The 24,308-nt window shown below is 47.0% G+C and overlaps 1 protein-coding gene across 6 annotated transcripts in view; it reads left to right on the forward strand.

Annotated features, from left to right (window-relative positions):
- Positions 1–24,308, forward strand: part of ARHGAP17 (Rho GTPase activating protein 17) — a 337,930-nt gene that overhangs the window by 139,263 nt on the left and 174,359 nt on the right. For all 6 annotated transcript variants that reach the window (XM_078664824.1, XM_078664823.1, XM_078664827.1 and 3 more), the window contains exon 2: positions 14,418–14,457. In XM_078664824.1, the coding sequence (XP_078520950.1) occupies positions 14,418–14,457 (40 nt within the window). The remainder of the gene's footprint in view (positions 1–14,417; positions 14,458–24,308) is intronic.

Genomic DNA, 24,308 nt, shown 5'->3' on the forward strand with positions numbered 1-24,308 from the left:
GTGGGCAAGGCCTTCGATGGATTCTGCCTAGCCAGACTTTGCGACAACCTGCGCTCCTCAGTTAGTAGCACATGGCCTTCATCCAGGACATGCTCAAGCCGTGGGTCTACATGCCAACCGAGGGCGGTATTTGTACAGTTTGACTGTTTATAACTTTTTTGTGGTTGTATTTTCAGGATGTTCAAAAACACTACTGCCTCCCAGGTGACTTGTTTATTTTTCAAATGTACCATCCTATAAGAATCTGAGGATCGATATCTGCAAATCTGAGGATAAATGTCGCTCCCTGAAAAGCCCTTGGAAGCCCACATGACACATTTTAGTAACAGAAGAATCTCTAAAATAGTGAACAGTTCTAGCAAAGCGCAAAGCGCAAAGCGCAAAGGGCACTAGTCTGAGCAAAGGTCGAGCTTCATTGCCCGTTTAGCACAGTTTCATTGTGCCGGTTTTGTTGTTACAAAGAGTAAACATTACTATACGTGATATTGAAAAGGGATCTTTTTTCCCATTCCACCACTATTTATCTTCTTCCCATCCGTATGGATCAGCACAAAACTTGACATTCCGAAACTTAGCCACTTAACCCATCTAATTTAAAGGTTTTGTGCAGATTTATTAAATGGTTCCAAAGTTATTAGCAAACCAAAAAATGCCATTTCAGCTCAAACAGTAACTTAATGATAGCTAGAGTCTTTCACTGATATACATCCATTGTTTGGTGAAATTTCATGGAAATGTTGGGAATTTACTCTTTAAGCACGAAATGTGCTTTGCCGGTACCTTGTGTGACTTTTTTTCACACGAGGGCGCACATTACATGTGAACATTGGAATGTTGAGAGCTCCCTTGAAGACAATGGAGTGCCTCTGGGCTTCTAATGGCTGGTATGAGCCCGGAGCTCCAACATTCCAATGTGTGTCTTTCTGTTTCTTTTTAATTTAGAGCATTCTACCTTTAGTGAGAGGATTGTTCTGGTAGCCTTATAGCCCTCCTGCCTCGGGTTATACCGGTTGTTAAAGGCACTCTCCCTCTTTATAGGACCGAGCCGGTGGGCCTCAGCTGCGGGCTATAAGGCCATATGAAAACGTCACACGAGATATTGACGGGAGAATTGTACGAGCAGCAAACGCGTCTTTGCAAGACATTTGCAGCACAAAGCACTCTCCTTCAGGTGAAAATGGTACGAAAAGTCGAAATGCTGAACCTCAAATACTTTTGTGTTATGCAAAATTCAGGAAGTTTGCAAATTTCGCAACCATAATCTATATTTCTACAAGAGTAACAACCATATGATATATGCATGGTCCTAGCGGGGGCAATGCTCCTAATTAGTTATTTAATGGGCTTAGGCATGTTTAAAACGAATAATAATTACACTGAATCAGAAGCACAGGCATCCAATAATAGCTGCACAGCAGTATTCACCAGCTTAATAAATGTAAAGAATACAAAATGATGTGCAGAGTAATTGTTTCCTATATGTAGACCCACCCTACCCACCTAAATAGGATCAGGGTGCCCAGTGTCTGATGGCATGGCGTCCAGGGGTGCGCGGTTCCCTGGTCATAGAATGTAACACAGATGTCCTTGATGAGACCCTTATCACTAGGTCCTGGGGAAACGTTTCGGGTGGGGTGGGGTGGCTTTATCTGGCCTCATGCCACTTTAGAAAACACTATTCTGGAAGAACCCCTGAAAAAGGTCAGAAGGAGCCGGTCAGTGGTCTGAAAAAACATGTCCACTAACCCGGCGGTTGTTTCACTTCTGTGCTTGTGATTGATCTTGTTTCTGAAATAATACAATAACTTGTCTCCCCTCACAAAAAACTAAAGGAGAGAGATGACCCCTTTCCCCCTGTATACCCACAAGTCACCATCTGTTTTCCCTTCTTGTGTGAGTGTTACTCTGAGCAGTTCATAAAGTCACTGGTCAGAAGCTGTTCCGACTAATGGTCTGCTGCCTGGGTACTGCCTCGGACAGGATCCCTTCATGAGCTTCTCAGAGCTCCTCCCCTGTGATGGTAACTCCAGGGGTTGGTTTTCCAGTCGCCCACAACCAGGACCTATTGTTTCAGGCCAACACACTTTCTCATGTATTCAGTCTGTTGGACTAGTAGACCATTTTTACAGTGTGCAATACGATTGCGGGGTAGAGGATTGTTGGTAAGTATGTGCGTCCAATTGTATAAGATGTTCAAAAGTGTATATATGGTCCATTAATGCAAAGTCTTTAGTATTAGGGTGAGCATTGTTGACTATCTGCTAATCCATGTAGAAGACTGAAAGCCAGAATGATGATTGTGTTCAGTATAAAATCTACCAAAATAATATCTGCAATGAAAAACAAAAATGGAGTAAAGTCCTAGGCAGTTTTGCTAAACAGTTCTGTTTGGCAGTATTTATACAGCACTTACTGCCCTTATGTGAGGTGCTGAAGTGATTGCCTACAGGAGTAGCAGGATACACTATGTAGGGTGTGTGACTGGAAAGGTGTTTTTGTTTTGATCCTATGTGGGAAGTGTTTTCATGTCATGCGTGATGGGCACCAAGGTGCATTTTTCATGTTACTCGATGCAGCACATTATATGATGACGTTTAAGAGACAGATGTGCGGTTTTATGGTTTTCAGTATGCTGGTATCTTTGAATAGCTTTGCAGGTCCCTTTTTATAGTGATTTTTTTTACATTCTAGTCTGCTTAACTGGTTACGGCACTGGGTTGTCCAATCTAGGATCTTGTGTATAGTTGTGGTCCTGAGCTGGGATATATCAATCAATCAATCAGGGAATTGTAAGCGCGCTAGTCACCTGTGAGGGTCTCAAGGTGCTGAGGGGGGGCCCGCAGATCTGTTTAGCCGAAGAGCCATGTCTTGAGGGTCTTCCTGAAGGTGTTCAGGGAGGGAGCGCGTCTGATGTCTGCTGGTAGCTCATTTCATGTCTTGGCTGCAATGTGAGAGAAGGATCTTCCGCCTGCTCTGGCTCTGTGGATGCTTGGGGTTTCGGCCAGTACGAGGTTGGAAGATCTGAGGTTTCTTTTGGGTATGTGGAAGTTGATTCTGTCATTGAAGTATTTGGGTCCGATGTTGTGTAGGCATTTGTAGGTGTGAGTGAGGATTTTAAAAGTTACTCTTTTCTCCACGGGAGCCAGTGGGGACGCCGTAGGTGTTGGCTGATGTGTTAGTGTAGGGGGTTGCCGAGGACGAGTCTGGCACCGGTGTTCTGTATTGTGTGGAGTTTGCGGAGTAGGGACTTGTTGATGCCGGCATAGAGTGCGTTTCCATAGTCCAGTCTGCTGGTGATGAGTACGTGGGTGACTGTCTTCCTTGACTCAGGGGCGATCTACTTGAAGGTCTTGCAGCGGATGCAGAGGGTGTTGAAGCAGCTGGAGGTGACAGCGTTGACCTGTCGGTTCTTGGTGAGTGATGAGTCGAGTACGATGCCGAGGTTATTGGTGTTGTCTGAGTGGTAGCTGGGCTTCCGATGGCGGTCGGACACCAGGTGCTGTCCCATGCAGAAGGGGTGGTACAGAGGACGAGGACTTCTGTCTTCTCGGCGTTGTGCTTCAGGCTGCTGTTGGTCATCCAGACTGTGACTTCTGGCATTCCTTTCTGCAAGTTGAGTTGGGCAGTGGTAGGGTCTTTGGTGAGGGAGAGGATGAGCTGGGTGTTGTTGGCGTAGGATACGATGTTGAGGCTGTGTTGTCCGACGATGGCTGCGAGGGGGGCCATGTAGATGTTGAAGAGGGTGGGGCTCAGTGATGAACCCTGTGGGACTCCGCAGGTGATTTTCGTGGGGACGGAGAGGAAGGGTGGGAGTCTGATCCTTTGGCTTCTTCCAGTGAGGAATGATCGGATCCAGTCCAGGGCTGTTCTTTGTATGCATTGGTTCGTGTGTTCTGGCGACTAGTGTGCGATGGAAGACTGTGTCGAAGGCCGCTGATAGGTCGAGTAAGATGAGGGCTGCGGAGTGGCCTTAAGGGTGCGGATGTCGTCTGTGTCAGCAAGTAGGGCGGTCTCTGTGCTTTGGTTGCTTCGGAATCCGGATTGGGACGGGTCGATGACGGCGTTATCTTCAATGAATCGTGTCAGTTTCCTGTTGACTGTTATCTCTGCAACTTTGGCTGCGAGGGGGTGGACCGAGATGGGCCGATAGTTCTTGAGGTTGGTGGGGTCAGCTGTGGGCTTCTTGAGCAAGGGTCTGACTTATGCGTGCTTCCAGTGGTCTGGGAAGGTGCCTGTTTTGAAGGTAGTGTTGATGGTGCGTTGTAGTTCGGGTGCGATGGCGACCGCGGCTCTGTGGTAGATGTGAGGGGGCCGGGGTCGGTGGGGGCCCCAGAGTGGATGCTTTTCATCGTTGAGGCTGTGTCTTCGGCCGTGATCGGTGTCCAGTTGGAGATGGTGGGCTGGCTGGTGTTTCTGGGGGGCGGGGGCCGTCTGTGACGCCTGGTGGATGGTTAATGAATTTGTCGTAGAGGTTTTTGATCTTGAGGTGGAAATAGGTTCCAAGCTTGTCGCAGAGGTCTTGAAATGGGGTGATGTCTGTGGCTTCGCTGCGTGGGTTGGTGAATTCTTGAATGACACTGAAAAGTTCCTTGGAGTTGGTGGAGTTGGCCAGGATTTTGTTGTGGATGAATTTCCTCTTGGTAGCTCTGATCTGGTTGTGGTAGTCCGTCATGACGTCCTTGTAGGTGGTGTGGTTTTCGGATACTAATAGTATCAGAGTGTCTTCATGAGATGTAAAGAAGCAGTCAGATTGTATAGTTATTTAGGGCCTGCAGTGAATAGTCTACATTAATGTCCTCCAAATTGTCAAGTAATGTGTGACAGATCTCTTCAGTTAATACTTGCATGTTCATGTGGTGACGATTGTAGTTTTCTTTGGTTGTACATTGCTGGTGATAGACAAACCTAATAGCAGTTATGTCTTATGTGAATTTAAGAAGTAAAAGTTACAATTTGTTGTGGATCTCTGTGTATTCTGGTTTTTACTGAAACATTTAAGGGCAACTTTTAATACCATTGCCCTGAGGAATCCATTAATAAAACATCCCAACATTTAAAAATAATAATCGTAGAGAATCAGTATAAAACCATGAAAGGCAACATTATAGGCACCTTGTCAAGTAAGCATTGGAAAAGCCGGTAGTCTACGTAAGCAAAAATAAATGTTTTTTTCTCCCCAAAAATAATATATATATATATATATATATATATATATCGTGAGGTCGCCTGGTTGGCGAGGGGAGACCACTCCGCCTTGATCCACACATGGGGCGCCAAGACTAAACAGGACTACCAGTCCCATCAGGCACTGGGACATTTGGACTGCCCATCAGGGGCGTGCCATGATCATTATCAGGGCTGGTACCTGCATTCCCATCATCAGTTCGCCAAATCCTCTGAAGAGAAGGCGGGAGCCTTCGAAACGCGTCAGGAATTCCACGGCGAAATGGGATTGAATCACTTTCTCTTGAGCTCCTCAGCTATTCAAGCACGCTGTGGCAAGAAAGGCGAGTTCAAGTTTCTCCCCGCGAGTGTGGCCGTGTCTTTACACGCGAGCGCATATATATATATATATATATATATATATATATATATATATATATATATATATATATATATATATATATATATATATATACACAATAATAAAAAAAAGTGCAATGAAGTTTACACGTGCACATACATTTCATGACACATACGGCATGACATAGCTGCCGTTTTTATTTTTTTAAATTAATCAATTCCAAAAGTGCTTTTTAGAAACCGAGCAACCCAGCAGCAACTGCCTTGTGCGTTAAAAAATGTTGGAACAACTTTTCTATTTTCCTGAAGGACCCCAGCGGATGGGGTAGGGCATCGGAGTTTGAATTATGGGGTATTCTGCTGGTAACTAGTTTGAGAAATGTGGGGAGAGCTTTACATTCTGAACTCATTTCAAACATTTGAAGAGACGAATAATTTGAAGTACAGTCCCTGTTTTTATGCTAGATTGGTAGCCCTGCCAAGTGACTTGGGCAGCTCTCAACAGACTGTCGTCTTGACAGGTCTTTGGGCACTCATGCAAGAAGGTGTATTGCAATTGCGGGAATCTGTAGGATGCTGCTTAGTGATTGCCCAGTCATACCTCTGTAAGCATGGATGAAATGGGAAGGGAACATGGGCACACAGCTAGCTAGCAAAATACCGACTGGAACAAGATATTAGCACTGCTAGTTTGTGATTTACATACTTCAAGCCATTTCACAAGGTCGATCTCACTCGCCAAAATGTAGCCAACTAGGGCAGGAAATTGACATTTTGCTAAGAACTTGTTTCGCACTGTGGCCAGAGCCGGACTGACTGTAGCAGACACTGGGCATTTCCCCAGTGGGCTGCTAGGGTGGGGCTGGTTTTGGGCCCCTGGGAGGCCGTTTTTGCTACCGGTTCGGCAATATCGGCCCCCTGTAACAAAATCAGCCGAAACCGGCCCTCGCAAGGGGGAGGGGGGGGGGGGGGGCGAGCGAGCAGAACAATGCAGTCCATAACTTGCAGTTTTTCTTGTGATCGCTTGAGTGTTGAAACGCAGCTATTACTGTTAGCCCTTTACCCCAGTGCTTCGTTCTTCTGAAAGTGCACACTGGGACTGGATCTCTGGCCGAAGAGGTTAAATGTATGTTTTGATTTGTGGCCTTATGTATACTGCTTGGCCTTGGGGTATATAGAGATTAATTAGTTGCAAACGTCTGGATAGTCCTCTGAGATGTGGAACCGAAAAGCAAAGGAATGCCTGATTGTGGAAGAAATTCTTATGTCTGAGGTCAGAACTGATAACAAAGTAATAGAATACATGTGTAACTGACGTAAAACGACAATAGATATGCAGAAGAAATGGAAATCCCGCAGTTGGGGGTTGGTTGCTGCTCTGGCTTTATCATGGATTCCGCGAAAACGATGATACAATATTTGTATCTGTTGCCAAAGCAGGGATGTGGAATTCCTATAGCCCAACACCCAGGACATATTGTTTGGGGTCAAGGGCAACAGGTTTTCATGTGTATTTTGTCCTTGTGACAAGTAGGCCCAAAACCCTACAGTACAAACACAAATCAGAGCAGAATCCCTGCAACAGTGGGGACGTTCATTGGAAGTGGATGTGTTGGTTCTGCTGTATATGAAGGACATGATTGTCACTAGGAATTACAGGCTGTGAAAATGACCCATGTCTCCTCTGACTGCATAGCAGCCTAGAGTAATGTCACCATACAAGGGGTTTGATGCATATTTCGCAACCATTATTTTGGTGTTTAGCCACATAATAATGGATATTTTAAGAAGCCGGCATGATGAATGAATGGATTTAAGGTGCCTACTTGGTGGCTATAGGCGAGAGGGGCCTACATTGGGTACATAAGCTTTGTCAGAGCATCACAGTGGTCTTTATTGGGTCTCGCCTACCAGACAGCACAAGTTGTCTGTTTGCAAAGACACCTATTGGCAGCTTAAGGTGGGCTTAGAGCCCGCCCATTGCTTACAATTGGTTGGCTTTATTGGCCCTCTAATTTGTTTGCTTCTTATTCGTTGGCTTTACTTACTCTTCATGACTGCATTACGTGTCATTCTACTGCTCACTTTTCAGGTACTGTTTTTTTCGTTTTGATTAAGCACTGCTGTAGAGTGCATGTGTTTACCTGCTGTCTCCCTCATGTGCTTCTCTTCCCGACCCACCCCTCCATTGCACTCGGTGTTCCTTTGTCACCTGGGATTCTCCACCCCACTCCCTCCTGCTCTCTCATTCACATGTTTGTATTCCCACTCTCTCTGGTTCCCCCTGGCCCACTTTACTCTCTCTCTCTCTCTCTCTCTCTCTCTCATTCCCCACCCCCACGCCTGCCATATTGCTTATGCAAGTGCTGCTTATGTCTCAGCACCACATGTTGCTTACCCTCACATTGCTTACTTTCACGTCGCTTACCTTACCTTCACCCTCCACATCATAGACTTGTTTTTAATTCTTCTTTAGCCTTGCTTCACAGCATCGCTAAAAACCATTGGCAAAGACTGGTTGTATGTCCCAGTGGCGAGACCTAGTGCCTCTGCCAGTGCTTGTTAGTTATTGTAGTTGTTCGTGCTCCAGGCTCAGCCAGGGTGGTGGAGTCATGTATAATCTGAACCATACCCTTCGGCTCTCGCCCAGTGCTCAGTTGCTTCCTACCCAAGTACCGCTGCATACATTCATAGTGGTTTGTTCCTGCTGAACACTAATGATAACCCAGCACTGCATGGTGCAGGGATATAGTTACTCTTTGGTTTGTAGTTGGAGGTTTGGTCGGAATGCAGAGGATGTTTCTTTGGGGGTGCCTGGGGTTCTGCTGCACACTGGTGGCATCTCAAGACTTCGCCGGAGAGCACGGGGGTTGATTTAGAGGTTGCAGGATGTCCTGCTGCACTTAGGGGGCAGCTAAAGCTTGGTAGGAGTGCAGGGAGGCACTAATATTTCGGCCTACGTGCCATGCCAGGTTTCTATGGGGCGATAGACTTTCCTTTTCTTGTTGTAGCAACTCGCTCTGCCAGGCTGGGCATTCCTGGCATTCCTGCCTAACATGCCTGCTATTTGTTGGAAGCTTGCCTGCAGCGGATCCTGTTCACAGGGAGCCTGTCCACATTGCAAATAGATTTCAGAGTAGGGCTGCTGGGAAGGGGGTTTCAAATGCAGAAAGGGGCATCTTTGATGCCACACCTGCTGATTTGTGCCCGATCGAGGTCCTTCCTCGCCGACTTCGCGTGCCCACGCGTGGGAACTTGGCTGATGGTTTGTGGTGAAGGCCTTTGATGTACAGTGGTCACGGGTCTGTGAATACTCTAGTCTAGGGCAATGCCTGCACAATTTCACTATTTATCTCGGTGAAGCTTTGTACTGTATTGAACTGTTCTAAAGGCTTTTGCTTGTGTGGCACTAAATGGAAGCCCTTGAAACAAAATATTGTGCAATTGGTAAACCATGAATGCGAAATACACTTGCCGAAACTGCGCTACCAGGCTTTCTGGTGCATATGGGTTTTGTGCTTCGGGGTCACTTGGTATTACAGAAGGGGCTTTAGACGCTTGTGCAGCCGGTTCCATGATACAGATAATGCTGTACTAAATGTGGGCGGGGCATTCTCAGGAGGGTGGTCCCTCAACCATGGAAATGAGGAAAGCGTTCCACCTGCACCATAACATAGACCTGGCCTCCGAAGCAAAGGCGGCTTCAGGAGTCACACTGACTGGGCCACAGTCAGCGCATCCCCCATGAGTGCCCAGTGCAATGGACGAAAGGGAGTCCTGGGGGTCTCCCCACCCCAACACCCCTCCCAACGTATTCCCATGTAGACGAGTGTAGTCTCTCACTGATCACACCTGTAGATTGATGTCAACCCCATGTCTCGCTCATTCAAATGCAGGCTAGGTTTCCACCTGCACAGTGAGTGGCAGACCAATAGTTTCTAACAGTATATAACTTCAAACAAGGGGTCCCCTATGAGTCCAGTGCGTCCGGGCGGTACCAGCATGTGAGTGATTTTTTGCTATAAAACTCTCACCCATCAGGAAGTCCTGAAGACCTGTAGACCCTTTTCAGCATAGAGTTGTCACGGTCGAGATTAACACTTCCACCGCAGGCTTCAACCTGATCTCTTTCAGGGCACACTTATAGATATTTCAATGGTTCCTAGCAGTAAATGGTTAAAAAGCTGCCGGAGGCATACCTGCAAGAAACTTTATTATCAGAATAATGCCTTGGCAGTGTTAAAAACAAATGCAGACACTATGTGGGGTCTAATTACTCAAGTATCCTTCCTCGCGGCTGAAAATCCCTCACGTGCTAGCTCCACTCAAATTAACTGGACTCGTTGGGGACCCCTTGTTTTGGTTTATATATGGTAATTTCAGGGAAGTTGGGGGATCCCATCTGATCTTCTCTCTCCCTCTGATTATTTACAGCAGTTTCTGACAGCCAGTTCACCCTTCACTATTGCCCAGTTCCCAGTGGAGGAAGGGGTTAATATCTGCACTGGGAACAGCACATTTGCTGTGATATGGTGCACTGGACAGGTCGCCGCCTAGCAGAGACTCAAGGCTCTGCAGCAACGCAGAATGGGACAGTGTGCCTTGTTTATAATACAAAAAACACAGTTGATGGACAGAATGTAGAACAATGTCATACATTCACCCCAGTACAAGGATCTGGGCCTAAATCCATCGTTTTTTTGCACTCCACACCACCCTGGGTTAGACACTGGCTATATGCAAATCAGCTCTGACCCTGTGCCTCATGGGTCCAGTCCGAACTACCAAGCCATGTCTTTCCCAGACCGGAATCAAGCATCCAAGGACCGGTTTCTGGCTATCAGCCTTCATCAGCCTGGATAGCTTGACTCCAGTGGTGTGGAGAGCCTGGGACTCACATCTGAGCATACCCAGCCCACTCGGGGTGAAAATTGCAAAAAACACAGTTGATGGACAGAATGTAGAACAATGTCATACATTCACCCCAGTACAAGGATCTGGGCCTAACTCCATCGTTTTTTTGCACTCCACACCACCCTGGGTTAGACACTGGCTATATGCAAATCAGCTCTGACCCTGTGCCTCATGGGAACAGTCCAGTCGGAACTACCAAGCCATGTCTTTCCCAGACCGGAATCAAGCATCCAAGGACCGGTTTCTGGCTATCAGCCTTCATCAGCCTGGATAGCTTGACTCCAGTGGTGTGGAGAGCCTGGGACTCACGTCTGAGCATACCCAGCCCACTCGGGGTGAAAATTGCAATAATACAGGCATGGCGAGATGCCTAATGCTGCATGGCTGCTGGTTCCAACCAGCGCCATGATTATAACAAAGATTATAACTTGTATTTTTTACATGCATCACTGCTGGACAAAGTGCAAGCATCTTTCAAATTGACTTCTTAGTATATAACTTCATAACCCCGAAAGGTCTCAAAGCTCTTACAGGTGGTCAACGGGAGGTGACTACATTTTTTGTGTATGAGAAGATTTGGTTTCTGTTGAAATGTTACTAGAGCCATAGAGCCTGCCGTAGCGGGCCCTACCGGCCATTAAAGGCCTGCTTCAGCTTTAAAGACCGAAGGCAATGGACTTTAACAAGGGAGCGGGCCTTTAATGGCTTGTATTGCCCGCTACGGAGGTCTCTAAGGCTATAGTAACATTTCAACAGAAACCTAAATCTTCCCACAAGCCTACACTTTAAACACACTCTTCTTCTCATACAGGTGGTCAACGGAAGGTGACTACTTTTTTGTGCAAGTGCTTTGAGACCTAGAGGCAGAATACTCTAATAATTCTTGTTTGTAAAATAAGTGTGTGAGGTTTGGAGGGGTGCCCCGCTCATTTTGCATTAAGCTTGCGCTTAAGCGTGGAATGAAACCCAGATATGTAACTGCGATAGAACCTGCTGGGTGGTTGGGTAGAAGGCTACCTAGATTGTTTGCATGGTTGGTGCAGTGTGGCCTTAAAGTCTGGCCCATGTGAGAAGCATTTTGTTGTCTGTGAAGGAGGGAACGCTGACAGTGTTGTTGTGCCTGTGCTTATGCTTGGAGTGTGGGAAAAAAGACTAAGATATTCAGGCGTGTGGGTACATGCCACCTCTAATCTAACAGCAAGGTTTTTGCACATCCTCTTGAATCCAGGGTGTTTGTGGCGGAACCTTAATCTTGGTGGGAGTGAGTTCCAGAGCTTGGCAGTCCTTGCAGAGAAGGCAGTTCACCCAACAAGTGGATTAGCAGTAGAGACAGTCTGGAAGAGAGCGCAATTCTTTCGGCGTGCAGCCATATTTATGCCGTCAGCTGTGTATTAGGTTTGTTGGTGGTCGTACCTACTATTGTTCTTTGGGACACAGAGTTCCAGACCCAATTGATAGGAAGAAACCTTCATAGTATGTAATTGTGCTCTGCGCCATCAGTGTGATGTGTCCATCTGTCATCAGTGTGTTGTGTCTTTTTAATCTAGTTCTCTGGGAGCTCCATCCGCTCTTGGCCATTGTGTCCCACTCTCTTGATACCACAGACGCCAAAGAGTGCTCCGTGTATCACACTTTTAGGAAAGCTCCCACTCCTTCTCGCCCCCATTACTGTTTTGCAATTGTTTCTGCCTTTAAGAAACCTGCAGTGCAAACGTTACAAACTTACCATCTATCGAATTATACACAACCTCTTTATCCTTGCTCGAGCTGGTTAAGATTTGTAGAAGTCCTAACTTCGATCTGCAATCACTCTGGGTGACTTTTTAATCTAGACATATTGCGCATGAATAGACACATTCAGAAGATACTCTTATTCCCAATTAAACAAATGTACAGATATGAATTGCTTCTGTAAGCTTGAGGATTGCAAACTCTTGTAGTCGCAGGGAAAGTGGCGCCTACCCAGACCCCTCCCTTGGCAGATCCCTCCAAGGAGAGGGACTCTCTTCTGGAGCCGGTACCCAAAGGGTCAAGGATTGGCATGGCTCCAGCTATGCAGCCTGAGGAAGACCTGGAAAGCCTGCCAGTGTCAAGACAGCAGAGATGAATAGGTGACATGAAGCGCTCTACTAATCTACTGATTGATTGATTCATTCATTCATTCATGAGGTAGAACCCCGTTGTGGCATATCCTCAGGGCACAAGTCCTAAAAAAAGAAGTGGTGGGATGCTGTCACCGGAAGTGACGTTAAGACAGGAAGTGACGTCACGAAAGGTGGCTTGCACCTTCAGGCTCATTGCTCGCTCACCCCTTAGATGCGATTGCAACTGAGAAGCTAGCGCGTGAGCAGCGTGCTGCGTGAGCTCCGATCTCGAGGCCAAAGAGTGAAGTCCAGCCGTTTGGCAGGGGTACGGCGTCCACCCGGTAAAATAAGTGGGGGGGGCGCCGTCCACCCGCGTGGTACCCCGACTCGAGCCCTGCTAACCTGCATAGTGCCCTGTAGCCCCAGCCACAGACTCACTGTTTGCCAGACAGCACAGTTACCTAGGGACCCAACCATGAGACTCGAGCACTCCTTCAGTGAACCGTGGGACAAAGGAAGCAACCAGAAAGGGGCTTTGTTTGTCTCCAAGTGGTGGCGGTCCACCAAGCGCCACAGCTGGTTGGAGACCGCCTGACCGATAAGACCCCTTTAGCCAGTTATCGTGCCCACAGGGGCTTAGAGCGGCCATGATTGAAAGTAGAGGGACGGCCACTTGTGTCTATAGCCTCTTTGTGGATTTGGAATCTGCGATGTTGAAGGTGAATGATATCTCAGCGCCTTGAAGCATATTCTGGTAGCTGGGCACTTTATTATTACTGCCACTACTTCGTCATTTCGATTCATGGCAATTCAGAGATCACCAGAAGTGGGGGAAACTGTATTTGCCGCACATTGGGGCATCCCTCCCTGGCACAAGTTCAGAAATTGACGTTCTGCTCTAAAGCACCAAGGATTTCTCACGCCAGGGCTGAACATCCTTTAAAGTATAGAACATTGTTGGTTTGGCTTACACACCTTTTATTCTATTGCAGGGTCATGTGTCAACAATTATTATAATTTGTTTTTTAACTTTCAATAATGAGTTAAGCACTTTTGGAGCGAGGTCTTGATGTATCATGAATGTTACAGATTGAAAACCCAGCAGGGCCTACTTAGGCGTTCATGCTTTTGAGGTTGAACAATGAGTGCAATTGAATTTTGTATTGGTAACGCCTACAATATGCAGCACGTTTAAAACTGAAAGAGTGCTATATTGAGAGCTATATAAAGCAATCCTATTGTATTCGTGTGATTTGTTTCTGATCTGGAAACTTTCGTTTATTTAGCAAAGGAATATAGTGTTCTTGCAATGTTAAGAGATTATGACTAAAATAGTGCGGCTACTCTTGTTTATAAAGAGGCTCAAATTTCGTAATGATCCGGTAGTAACTCTTCTCTTTCAGGAACAGCTCTAGGGCTCTAACCACATGGTGCACTCCACCCCCTGAGGGGTAGATCAGCTGTCTTAAAATCACAACTCCGTGTAGTTTGTAGGATATGTCTCCGGCCATACATTCTAGGCTAGGGTCTGAGTATTATGACGGATTCGTCTGCATTCGGAGTTTGGTAACTGGTGGACTCAAATGGCAATCCCGGCACGAGGCCCAGACTTTTATCATTCCAAGGGAGATGAAATGAGGTGGGGTTGCGAGAGCGCCCCCAAGTGGCAATCCTAGCATGAGGCGCAGCCTTTTATCATTCTGAGGGAGATGAGGTGGGGTTGGGGGAGCGCCCTTATATTTGAAGTAAGAGCCTGGTATTCGGTATTTGAAGAGTTTCAGATAAGTAACCTGATGATGCTGTTCATTGCTTGGTGTTTTTGTTGCCTTCTTCTGTTTATTGTCGAACGGCACACTTTGCCCTCTTTATTTAGTCTGTTTTTTTCTTTTCTTCCAGAGCTGAAAAAACAGAAGTGCTGAGCGAGGACCTGCTACAGGTAGGTGTGCTTGTGTCCAGAGTCCCTCTCCCCATGGGTCGCAGAGGAGGTAACACAGAAGGAACCCTGCATCATATTATACTCCGCCATACTCCCTGCACCCCCAACAAGAGACCGTAGAACCACTGGCCTCCCCAATCCTGTTACCCCAGGCACCAAGAACCAAACATCACTAAACTGACATAACCAGGGGGAGTCCTGCAAGACAAACCAAACTGTTTTCACCCAGATGGAGTCAAAGTGCTTTCCACCATGTTATGCTGTGAGCTGTGTTGGCAGTCCCACATAGCAGCTAGGCCCCTGGTTAGTCTTTCTCGCTTCTCTTTCCATAACTCCTGCTTCCTACTATCTGTCCAGGCCAGAAGAAGTTGGTGGCCGCAGGTGAGAGACTTCAGGGTTATCCAAACCCCCTGGTTCTTCTCATTCTGCTCCCACCTGGTTAAATACCACTCACTTAAAAAACGATGCTCACTAGGGCTGAATCAGGTATGATCTCGGACCTGCTCCAGTTAATCTTTTATCCCGAGACCAAAGAGAAAAGCTTTATAACTACAGTTAAGCATATCATTTACATGGGAGATCTCAGAGGGGAAGCAAAGTGTAATACCCAAATAACCAAACTCTTTAAATACCACCAAAGTTTATACTTCATGATTTTTATTTTCTCAGAGGGAGGTAGCCGCTATTTTAAAATGCAGAGTGATGTAGCACATGCCTGACGTGTTCCTCCCAGCATGAAAGAAATGGAAGACAGGATGTTGAAAATGCATTGACAGTTTCTGGGCAGTGGCTTAATTTAGTGAAATTGTAGGCTGGAACTGGTTCTATGGTGCAACCTGTTTGCCCTCTATGGTCTCCATTATTCGCTTTTCACTTTCCATGAAATAAGTTAACTTTGGGTCCTTAATCGCATGCATTGGGAACGCGTTGCGCTCTGAGAAGGGAGTAAAGAAAGATTACTTCTCACAGTGCCTAGATTTCTCTTGGCTCATGGGCTTCTCAGCAGCGCCAACAGCCGCTTCTCTGCCAACCATGCTTGAGACAGCTTTGAATGTTGATTATTAAAATCGGTGCAATTCAGTAGCGGTAGGTAGTGGGGCGGTACTGCACAAGGAAACTTGCTTGGACCCAGTTCTAGGGCTCTATGTGACCAGATTATGTCCAGGTTCTCAGCAGATCTTTATGTGCTAGAGCCCTAGGACTTGGAGCACCAAACGTGTTCATGCATCCTTCGGGGCCCATCCAGCGCATTGTGCTAAACCTACCCTTGCTGCAGCGTTTCCTTCGTTGTGTTTATTGCTTTTCCTACAAAAACACCAGCAATGTTTTGGTATTTACATACCCTATGTGTACCTGTATTATTCTCCACTCTAATCAGCCACTGAAGGCCTTGTACCCATGTTAGATGTATGTTAAGGGTGGATTGTATAGTGCTGTATTTGCTTGAGTATGGCCTTGCAGCACTGGCTGGTTTGGATTCCTTAAACCTCAGGTTTTGAGGTTTCTGCCTCAGAGCGGAGTCCTATTTTCTGTTTCAGCAGTGTGAGTGTGGTTAATAATTTGTGTACATGTTGAGATATTGTTTGTTATGTGCAGCTAGAGGTAGTTCGCAGTTCAGGTAAAGGCCTTCGGAAGCATCCGTATGGGCTGTGAATGACTCCATGTATGTGTATGCTGTAACTGAATGATTTAAAGGGATACTGTGGCCCCGAACAAGACACCAGTCCAGCTGTGGGGTGTTTGATGGGTGTTGGTGCACTGTTATGTGTTGCCTTGGAGACGTATATTGTTTGATGAAGAGTGTAGAGCTGTTGTGAGTTTGGTGGTATCCAACTACACTGTCTCCTGTGTTGGACGCATGTGAATTGTCTGACTGATGGGTTCTGTTGGGGGTTGTCATTGTGCACGATTATGATTGGTGCTGTTCCCTGCTTGGTGGTGGCCAATAAATGGAATTACTGATCTACGTTGTGTACTCTCAGTTTTCTGGTTACCTTGTTGTGTTGAAGGTTGTTTGTTATGAAACTGCTGTGTGTGCAGCGTCTCCTGAGTGCCAGTTGCATCAGTTCTCACTCCCAGGTGCAGCCGCGGTAAGTGTGCGTACCTCGGTTGAACCGTCCACCAGACAGACTTGTTAAACACGGGCTGGCACCCGGGAACATGCGATGCCCTGTTGCCCTGGTGCCCGCGTGACGCTGCGGGTGGTGCGAGCAGGGGCGTTCACACCCTTTCCATCTCTGCCCACATGCCGTGCCCACATGCAACACGGTGATCCAGCCGTACGAGTGGGGGCAGACACAACTCTAGACCAGCTGCCTGCCAGTGCCAACCACCACTCAAGCTCGTCATGTGTGTATCCTGAAGCAGAAACGTGTACTCTTGGGCGAAACAGAAACGTGTGCCCTCGGGCAAAGCAGCACAGACTGGCAGGCCCTTGAGGGAAGAGTGGCCCACGCCTGCACACGTCCAGCATAGATTAACACTGTGCGCACGCCAGACTCTGCATACCCCTTGGACGGGGCACACGTGGCCATCCTCGAACAGACACCCCCGAACGGTTTCGTTTCCGTGTGCCGTGAGCTATCTTGGGAACTTCTGCGTTTTGTGTGTGAAAAGCAGACGTTTGTGCTGGTGCGTTTCCTCAGTTCTATTCTCAATTCTGTTTTGTGGGCAAAATAAGACGAGCAGGGCAGTCGCATCAATTCCAGCGCAATTATTGAGTTTGCAGGTTTGTCTGGAGCAGGTTTTGTTTCAGTTTTTGTTCAGGGAGGGCCACGGGAGTGAAAAGGCCCCGAACGAGAGAAGACAGGGCCGGTTTAGTGCTTGTGGCGCCCGGTGCGACAATCACTTTTGGCGCCCCCACGCCCCATGACCGCCTGCTCGGAGTCTCTCATTACCACCTGCATAAAAATGCCCTCTTCTCTCCAATCATAAGATATTGCTAAACACAGCCCCCCCTTAGGTCAGAGCGCCCCCCTCCACAGGTCATCGCCCAGTTCGGCCGCACCAGTCGCACTGCCCTCAACCCGGCCCAGGGAGCAGATACAGGGGATCCTAGTGCAGGCCAGACTCCTGATGAGCAGACCGGGGCTTCATTTGAAAGAGCCCTCGGACGAGAGCAGCAGATACAAGGGATCCTAGTGCAGGCCTGACTCATGGGCTTCATTGGAAAGGACCCTAGGACGAGAACAGCAGATACAAGGGATCCTAGTGCAGGCCAGACTCCTGCAGAGCAGGGGCTTCATTGGAAAGGACCCTAGGACGAGAACAGCAGATACAAGGGATCCTAGTGCAGGCCAGACTCCTGCTGAGCAGACCTGGGGCTTCATTGGAAAGAGCCCTTGGACGAGAGCATATACAAGGGATCCTAGTGCAGGCCCGACTCCTGATGAGCAGACCGGGGGCTTCATTTGAAAGAGCCCTCGGACGAGAGCAGATACAGGGGATCCTAGTGCAGGCCCGACTCCTGCTGAGCAGACGGGGGGCTTCCTTAGAAAGAGTCCTTGGACAAGAGCAGATACAGGGGATCCCAGTGCAGGCCAGACTCCTGCTGAGCAGACCAGGGGCTTCATTTGAAAGAGCCCTCGGACAAGAGCAGATACAGGGGATCCTAGTGCAGGCCAGACTCCTGCTGAGCAGACAGGGGCTTCATTGGAAAGGGCCCCCATACGAGAGCAGATACATGGGATCCTAGTGCAGGCCTGTCTCTTGCTGAGCAGACGGGGGCTTAATTGGAAAGGACCCTAGGACGAGAACAGCAGATACAAGGGATCCTAGTGCAGGCCAGACTCCTGATGAGCAGACCAGGGACTTCATTGGAAAGAGCCCTCGGACGAGAGCAGATACAAGGGATCCTAGTGCAGGCCTCACTCCTGCTGAGCGGAGCAGAGGCTTCATTAGAAAGAGCCCTCAGACGAGAGCAGATACATGGGATCCTAGTGCAGGCCAGACTCTTGCTGAGCAGACGGGGGCTTCATTGGAAAGGGCCACGGACGAGAGCAGATGCATGGGATCCTAGTGCAGGCCGGACTCCTGCTGAACAGACCTGGGGCTTCATTGGAAAGAGCCCTCGGACGAGAGCAGATACAAGGGATCCTAGTGCAGACCGGACTCCTGCTGAGCTGAGCAGGGGCTTCATTGGAAAGGACCCTAGGACGAGAACAGCAGATACAGGGGATCCTAGTGCAGGCCCGACTCCTGCAGAGCAGGGGCTTCATTGGAAAGGACCCTAGGACGAGAACAGCAGATACAGGGGATCCTAGTGCAGGCCTGACTCCTGCAGAGCAGGGGCTTCATTGGAAAGGCCCCCGGACGAGAGCAGGTACATGGGATCCCAGTGCAGACCTGTCTCTTGCTGAGCAGACGGGGGGCTTCCTTGGAAAGGGCCCTCGGACGAGAGCAGATACATGGGATCCTAGTGCAGGCCTGACTCCTACTGAGCAGAACAGAGGCTGCATTGGAAAGGACCCTAGGACGAGAACAGCAGATACAGGGGATACTAGACCAGGCCAGACTCCTGCTGAGCAGAACAGGGGCATCATTGGAAAGGGTCCTCATACGAGAGCAGGTACATGGGATCCTAGTGCAGGCCTGACTTGCTGAGTCGACAGGGGCTTCATTGGAAAGAACCCTCGGGTGAGAGCAGATACATGGGATCCAAGTGCAGGCTTGACTCTTGCTGAGCAGAGCAGAGGCTTCATTAGAAAGAACCCTCGGGTGAGAGCAGGTACATGGGATGCTGATGCAGGCCTGACTCCTGCCTGGCAGACTATTGGCTTCATTGAAAAAAGCCCTAGCAGGCTTAAAGCTAATACTGGATGTTCTAGTTTATCCCTTACACATACTGAGCATACCAATAGCTAAATGAGATCAGAGCCCTACAAGAGTATTTAGCGGATCGAGGACCTTGTTAGGAGGAAGTCCCCCAGGAAGGTGTGTGATGGATCCGTGCAGCTCTAACACCCCCAAACCTCTCCTTTAATGGCAATGTTGTATGTGATACAGATTCATTTGGTGGTAGAAATTACTGCTAGAAAAGGTTAAACTGAGTTCCATCCATGGAGTACCAGAGTAGGCCCTGTTCTGGTTGTAGTACTTTTTGCTTACGGCATCATACTATGATGATGGTGTTGGTGCCTGATTCCAGCACTGTTTGATTGTTAATGGTGTGTGCCACCAACCTGTGGTTCAGTGGTAATGGTATTCCCTGTGTGGGCCATAGCTTGGGGGTTGAGGTTTCAATAGTAGCGTAGTGCTTTGTTTCAATCCCTGAGGTGGATGGTAGAGAGGTGTGCTTCTAGGACCTTGGTTCATCAGTGGTCCTGATGTTTACTTCCACCATCAATGATTGAGAGTGGTGCGGCAAACTGATACCATTAATATTTTATTTTGTCATTTTAAAAGTGACACTAAACTGAAAGTTGTCAACAGTCTTTAAAGAGAACACCGGAGATTAAAGTATTCTCGACAGATACCTTACCATAGCGAAAACTTTTTTTTTTAGTTCAAATCATATTTTTATTGAAAAATAACATAAATGGTAGCAGAAGTGATAGCGGCAAGAAGGCATCAGAAGAGTTACAATCATGTTACAAAGATACCGCGATCAGACATGGATTATACATAAAACAATACGTGTACATTAAAGGAAAATAAAGTACCAACATTGCATACTCACATTTGTATATAGTTCCATAGAGCCCTCCGTCTAAATCAAGTCATATAGTACCTTTAACACTTCATCGTTCCTGTTTTATGGTTATAGGATTGTCAAGTCTGTGAGCACAAGATATAGTCATTACAGTTCATGCAGCATACACCCTAAAGTTCACTGAGTAAAGATCTCATCATTTAGAGCTTCAGGGTGGGTCAAAGGTGAAGGAGGCCTGGTCCAATGAAGACCATAATTTTTTGTTGGTGACCTGCCATGGCGATGAGTGTAAAGCGGGATTGTCAGTGCCCCTAATGCAGGACAGCCACTCCTTCCATGCATTGAAGGAGACCTCACCTGTTGATTTCCAATTGCATAGGATCACCTTACATGCTAAGAAGAAGGTCCAAGAGCTGGCGATCATGGTCCCCCTTTAGTGATGGGTCTAAGGCTCCTAGGAGAATATAGATGAATTCCCTTGTGGGATGTATGTCAAGCGTGTGTCCAATGTAGTCAAAGATTTTTGTCCAAAAGGTGTGAAGCATGGGGCAATCGAACAACATGTGTGGAAGGTCACCAATACCAGAGGAGCAATTCCAGCACTTCGGTGTGTCCCGCAGGCCGACCTTAAATAGCCTCTGTGGGGTCCAAAACGCCCTGTTAATAATCATATATTTGGTCTGTGATAGTATCGGTGACACCTTGTGTGTGAGTGCTGATGCATGTATTCTGACCCAATCTATACTTATTCTAGTGTTGTTTGTTTCTGATTCCCATTTTACCTCATTGCGCCTCATAGACTTGTTGGCCGTTGGCGCGAGTAGTTTATATATTTTTGAGACAAAATGTCCAGAGGATTGAAAGTGTGGTAGCATAGCTTTTAGCCAAGGCGTCACTAGCTTGAATGCTCTAGTGGATAAGGCTGACTTTAGCTTTAAGAAGGCATAAAAGTCAATCGGTAGCAGGGAGTGTCTAGCCTGTAGAGTCGAGAATGGCAGCGGCATATTATTTTCGTATAGGTCAGAGACCACGTTAATACCTTTATCAGACCAATGGTCCCATATGATGGGTGATCCGCCAATTTTAATAGACGGGTTACGCCATAAAGACGCAGATGAGGAATTGTGGATTTGTTGACCAGAGGCGTGAACGCGATCTATCCGCAGAAGTGCTCTCTTGGTATTGAGCATGATGTATTTAGAGTTCGTGAGGTGTGAGAGGTCCATTGTTAGGGCAGCGTAGAGCGGGGCTTTGCCTATGATGGATTTTTCAATATTGACCCATAAGGGCGTGTAAACAGGGTCTTCGTTACACCAGGAGGCCCCCTGTTTGCAGAGAAAGGCGGACTGGTAGTTTCTGAAATTTGGTAATCCTAATCCCCCTTTAAGCTTTGGGAGTTGCAGTTTTTTCATGGCAATTCTCGGCTTCTTCCCTTTCCACAAGAAACCCGAGATCAATTTCTCAATTTTATGTAAAAAGTCTTCCGTGAAGGTCATGGGGAGCATACATGCCATGTAATTTACCATAGGACTGACCATCATCTTTAGTGTTTCAGCCCTACCCCACCACGAAAGGAATTTAGGAGACCAGCCGTCTAATAGCTTTTGTATTTTTTTATATAGCAGCTCTTCATTAATCTTTAAGGTGGATATCAAGTCTTTTTCAAATTCCAGTCCTAAATATTTAAAACTCTTCGACTGCCAGGTAAGCCCGGAGTCGCCCAGGATTGTTTTATCACATAGGTTATTCAATGACTTCACCTCAGTTTTATCCTTGTTCAAGGAGTATCCAGAGACAACTGAGAATTCTTCTATTGTGGACATTAGCGCTGGGATAGCCTTGTCAGCTTGTTCACTCATAACCAACACGTCATCTGCATAAGCCGTGCGTTTGATGGTACAATCAGCGAACCGGATTCCAGCGATGTCAGGGTTTTCCCTTATGTAGTATAGAAAAGGCTCAATAGCCAGGAGGAATAAGGACGGGGATAATGGACATCCCTGTCTAGTGCCCTGTTCTAGACCAAATGGGGAGGAAAAAGCGCCGCCAGCTCGTACTCTAGCAGAGGGACAGGCATACAGGGACATGACTAATTTAGTAAATACGGGGCCCAGGTCAAATTTATGTAGCACGGCATTTAAGTAAGCCCAGTCTACTTTGTCAAACGCTTTTTCAGCGTCTAGCGTAATGGCGACGGTAGGTGTGGATAAGAGTTTCGCTTTTTCAATGACATGAGCCAGGATTCTCGTGTTATCGCTCGAGAGCCTGTTCTTCAGAAAACCCGCTTGCGAGGGATGTATTAGAGACGGCAGGACTTTTTGAATGCGATTTGCTAAAATTGATGCTAGGAGCTTGCAATCTAAATTTATCAGTGATATAGGCCTGTAGTTTTTGGGGAGTTTGTGGTCTTTGCCTTCTTTGGGTATTACCGCAATTACAGCCTCTGCCATAGTCCCCGTAACTTTACCTGTATCGCTAATTTCGTGGAAGACCTCTAGGAGAGGAGTTGAAAGAATATGGGCAAAGGTTTTATAAAATTGGGCTGTATAGCCGTCAGGTCCAGGGGCTTTCCCCTTTTTGAGGGATTTGATCGCGCTAATAACCTCCGACTCAGATATCGGCTCATTCAAGGAGTCTCTTTCTGCGGTCGTAGGCGTGGGGAGTGTGCAATTGGAGAGGTATTTCTTCATTTTTTCGTTGTCTACGTGCATGTTCTTAGCATAGAGTTTCTCGTAAAAGTCCTTGAAGATATTCGCAATCTTAGTGGGATCAGAGTTAGGAATCCCCTTTTCATCAAGCAAGGATGCTATGGTATTCTTTTGAATTTTAAATTTAAGATAAGCCGCTAGTCCTTTCCCTGCTTTGTTCGAGTCACAAATTTTGAAACGCTTCCTCCTGTCTAGCCAAACTCCCGCCTTTTCGCTAATAAGTTTATTATAGGTGTATTTCTGATTGGACAGTTCAGTTAGGACCTCAGGGTTTCTATTCCTCAAGTATGTGTGTTGGAGTTTTGAAATGTCGTCCTCCAGTTTCAATAGGGCTGCAGTGCGGTTCTTATTGATTGCAGACGATATTTTTATAATAAGTCCCCTTATGGTGGATTTCAGTGCCTCCCAACGGGTGGTGTCTGAAGTGTCCCCCCTCTTATTTAATAGTAAAAAGTCTTTAATAGCAGTGTCAAGGGTTTCTTTGTGTTTTGTGTCATTAATAATGGTGTCATTGAATCGCCACATAGATTGACGGGTGGTCGGTTTAATATTAGACAACGTAAGTGAGATGCAGGAATGATCAGAGACTAATCTGGGAGCAATGTCCGCGTCCTCAACTCTTGCCACCGCGTTGTTGGATATGAGTATGTAGTCGATTCTCGAAAACGAGTCATGTGGCGGGGAATAGAATGAGTAGTCTCTGTCATCAGGATGCATCAAACGCCACGTGTCCACCATATGAAATCTATTGCATAGTTTCATGAACGCCTTATGGGCTCTTCCCGGGCGAAAGACGCATTTAGAGTCTCTATCTAGTATTGGGTCGTATGGGAGATTGAAGTCGCCCGCCAGAATATGGACAGCCGTGTCGGGGATGGAGTTTATCTGCTTCGTTAGGCCTACCCAGAAGGACGGATCATGTGTATTTGGGGCATAGATATTCGTGACAAAGAATTCAGTGTCATCCTTGAGTAGTCTCGCTGAGACCCATCTACCTTTCGTATCTGTTGCACTAGAGACTATTTCCACATTTGCATTCTTGGCCACTAGTATCACCACACCATTCTTCTTTGAGACTGCCTCAGAGCCCACCACTTCAGTATAATACTTATTACGTAGTGTGTGAAATTGCTTTGCTTCTAATTTTGTTTCCTGCAGTAAGGCTATATCTCCACGCTGTCTTCGTAGATAGTCAAGTGTCTTTTGGCGTTTAACCGGCTGGTTAAGCCCTTTCACGTTCAGTGATAGTATTCTAAAGTTAGCTATAATTGTCGTCCCTATAGGAGTATCTATAACAGGAGCCATCAATTATGCAGCCAGAAATATCGTGTCGCAGTACTTGTGTATGCATAAGTATTAGGTCGTGGAAGCAGTCTCAAACCCCTTAAAAAGTCAGCAGCATCTTTTAGCACGTAAAATGTGCGGCCAGCACAGTATGCAGGAAACAGAAGGACAGAGTATAAGCTTCGGAACGTAATGTGGTACATTGGATG

Source organism: Lissotriton helveticus, chromosome 10 (assembly GCF_964261635.1).
Source record: "Lissotriton helveticus chromosome 10, aLisHel1.1, whole genome shotgun sequence".
Lineage (NCBI taxonomy): Eukaryota > Metazoa > Chordata > Amphibia > Caudata > Salamandridae > Lissotriton > Lissotriton helveticus.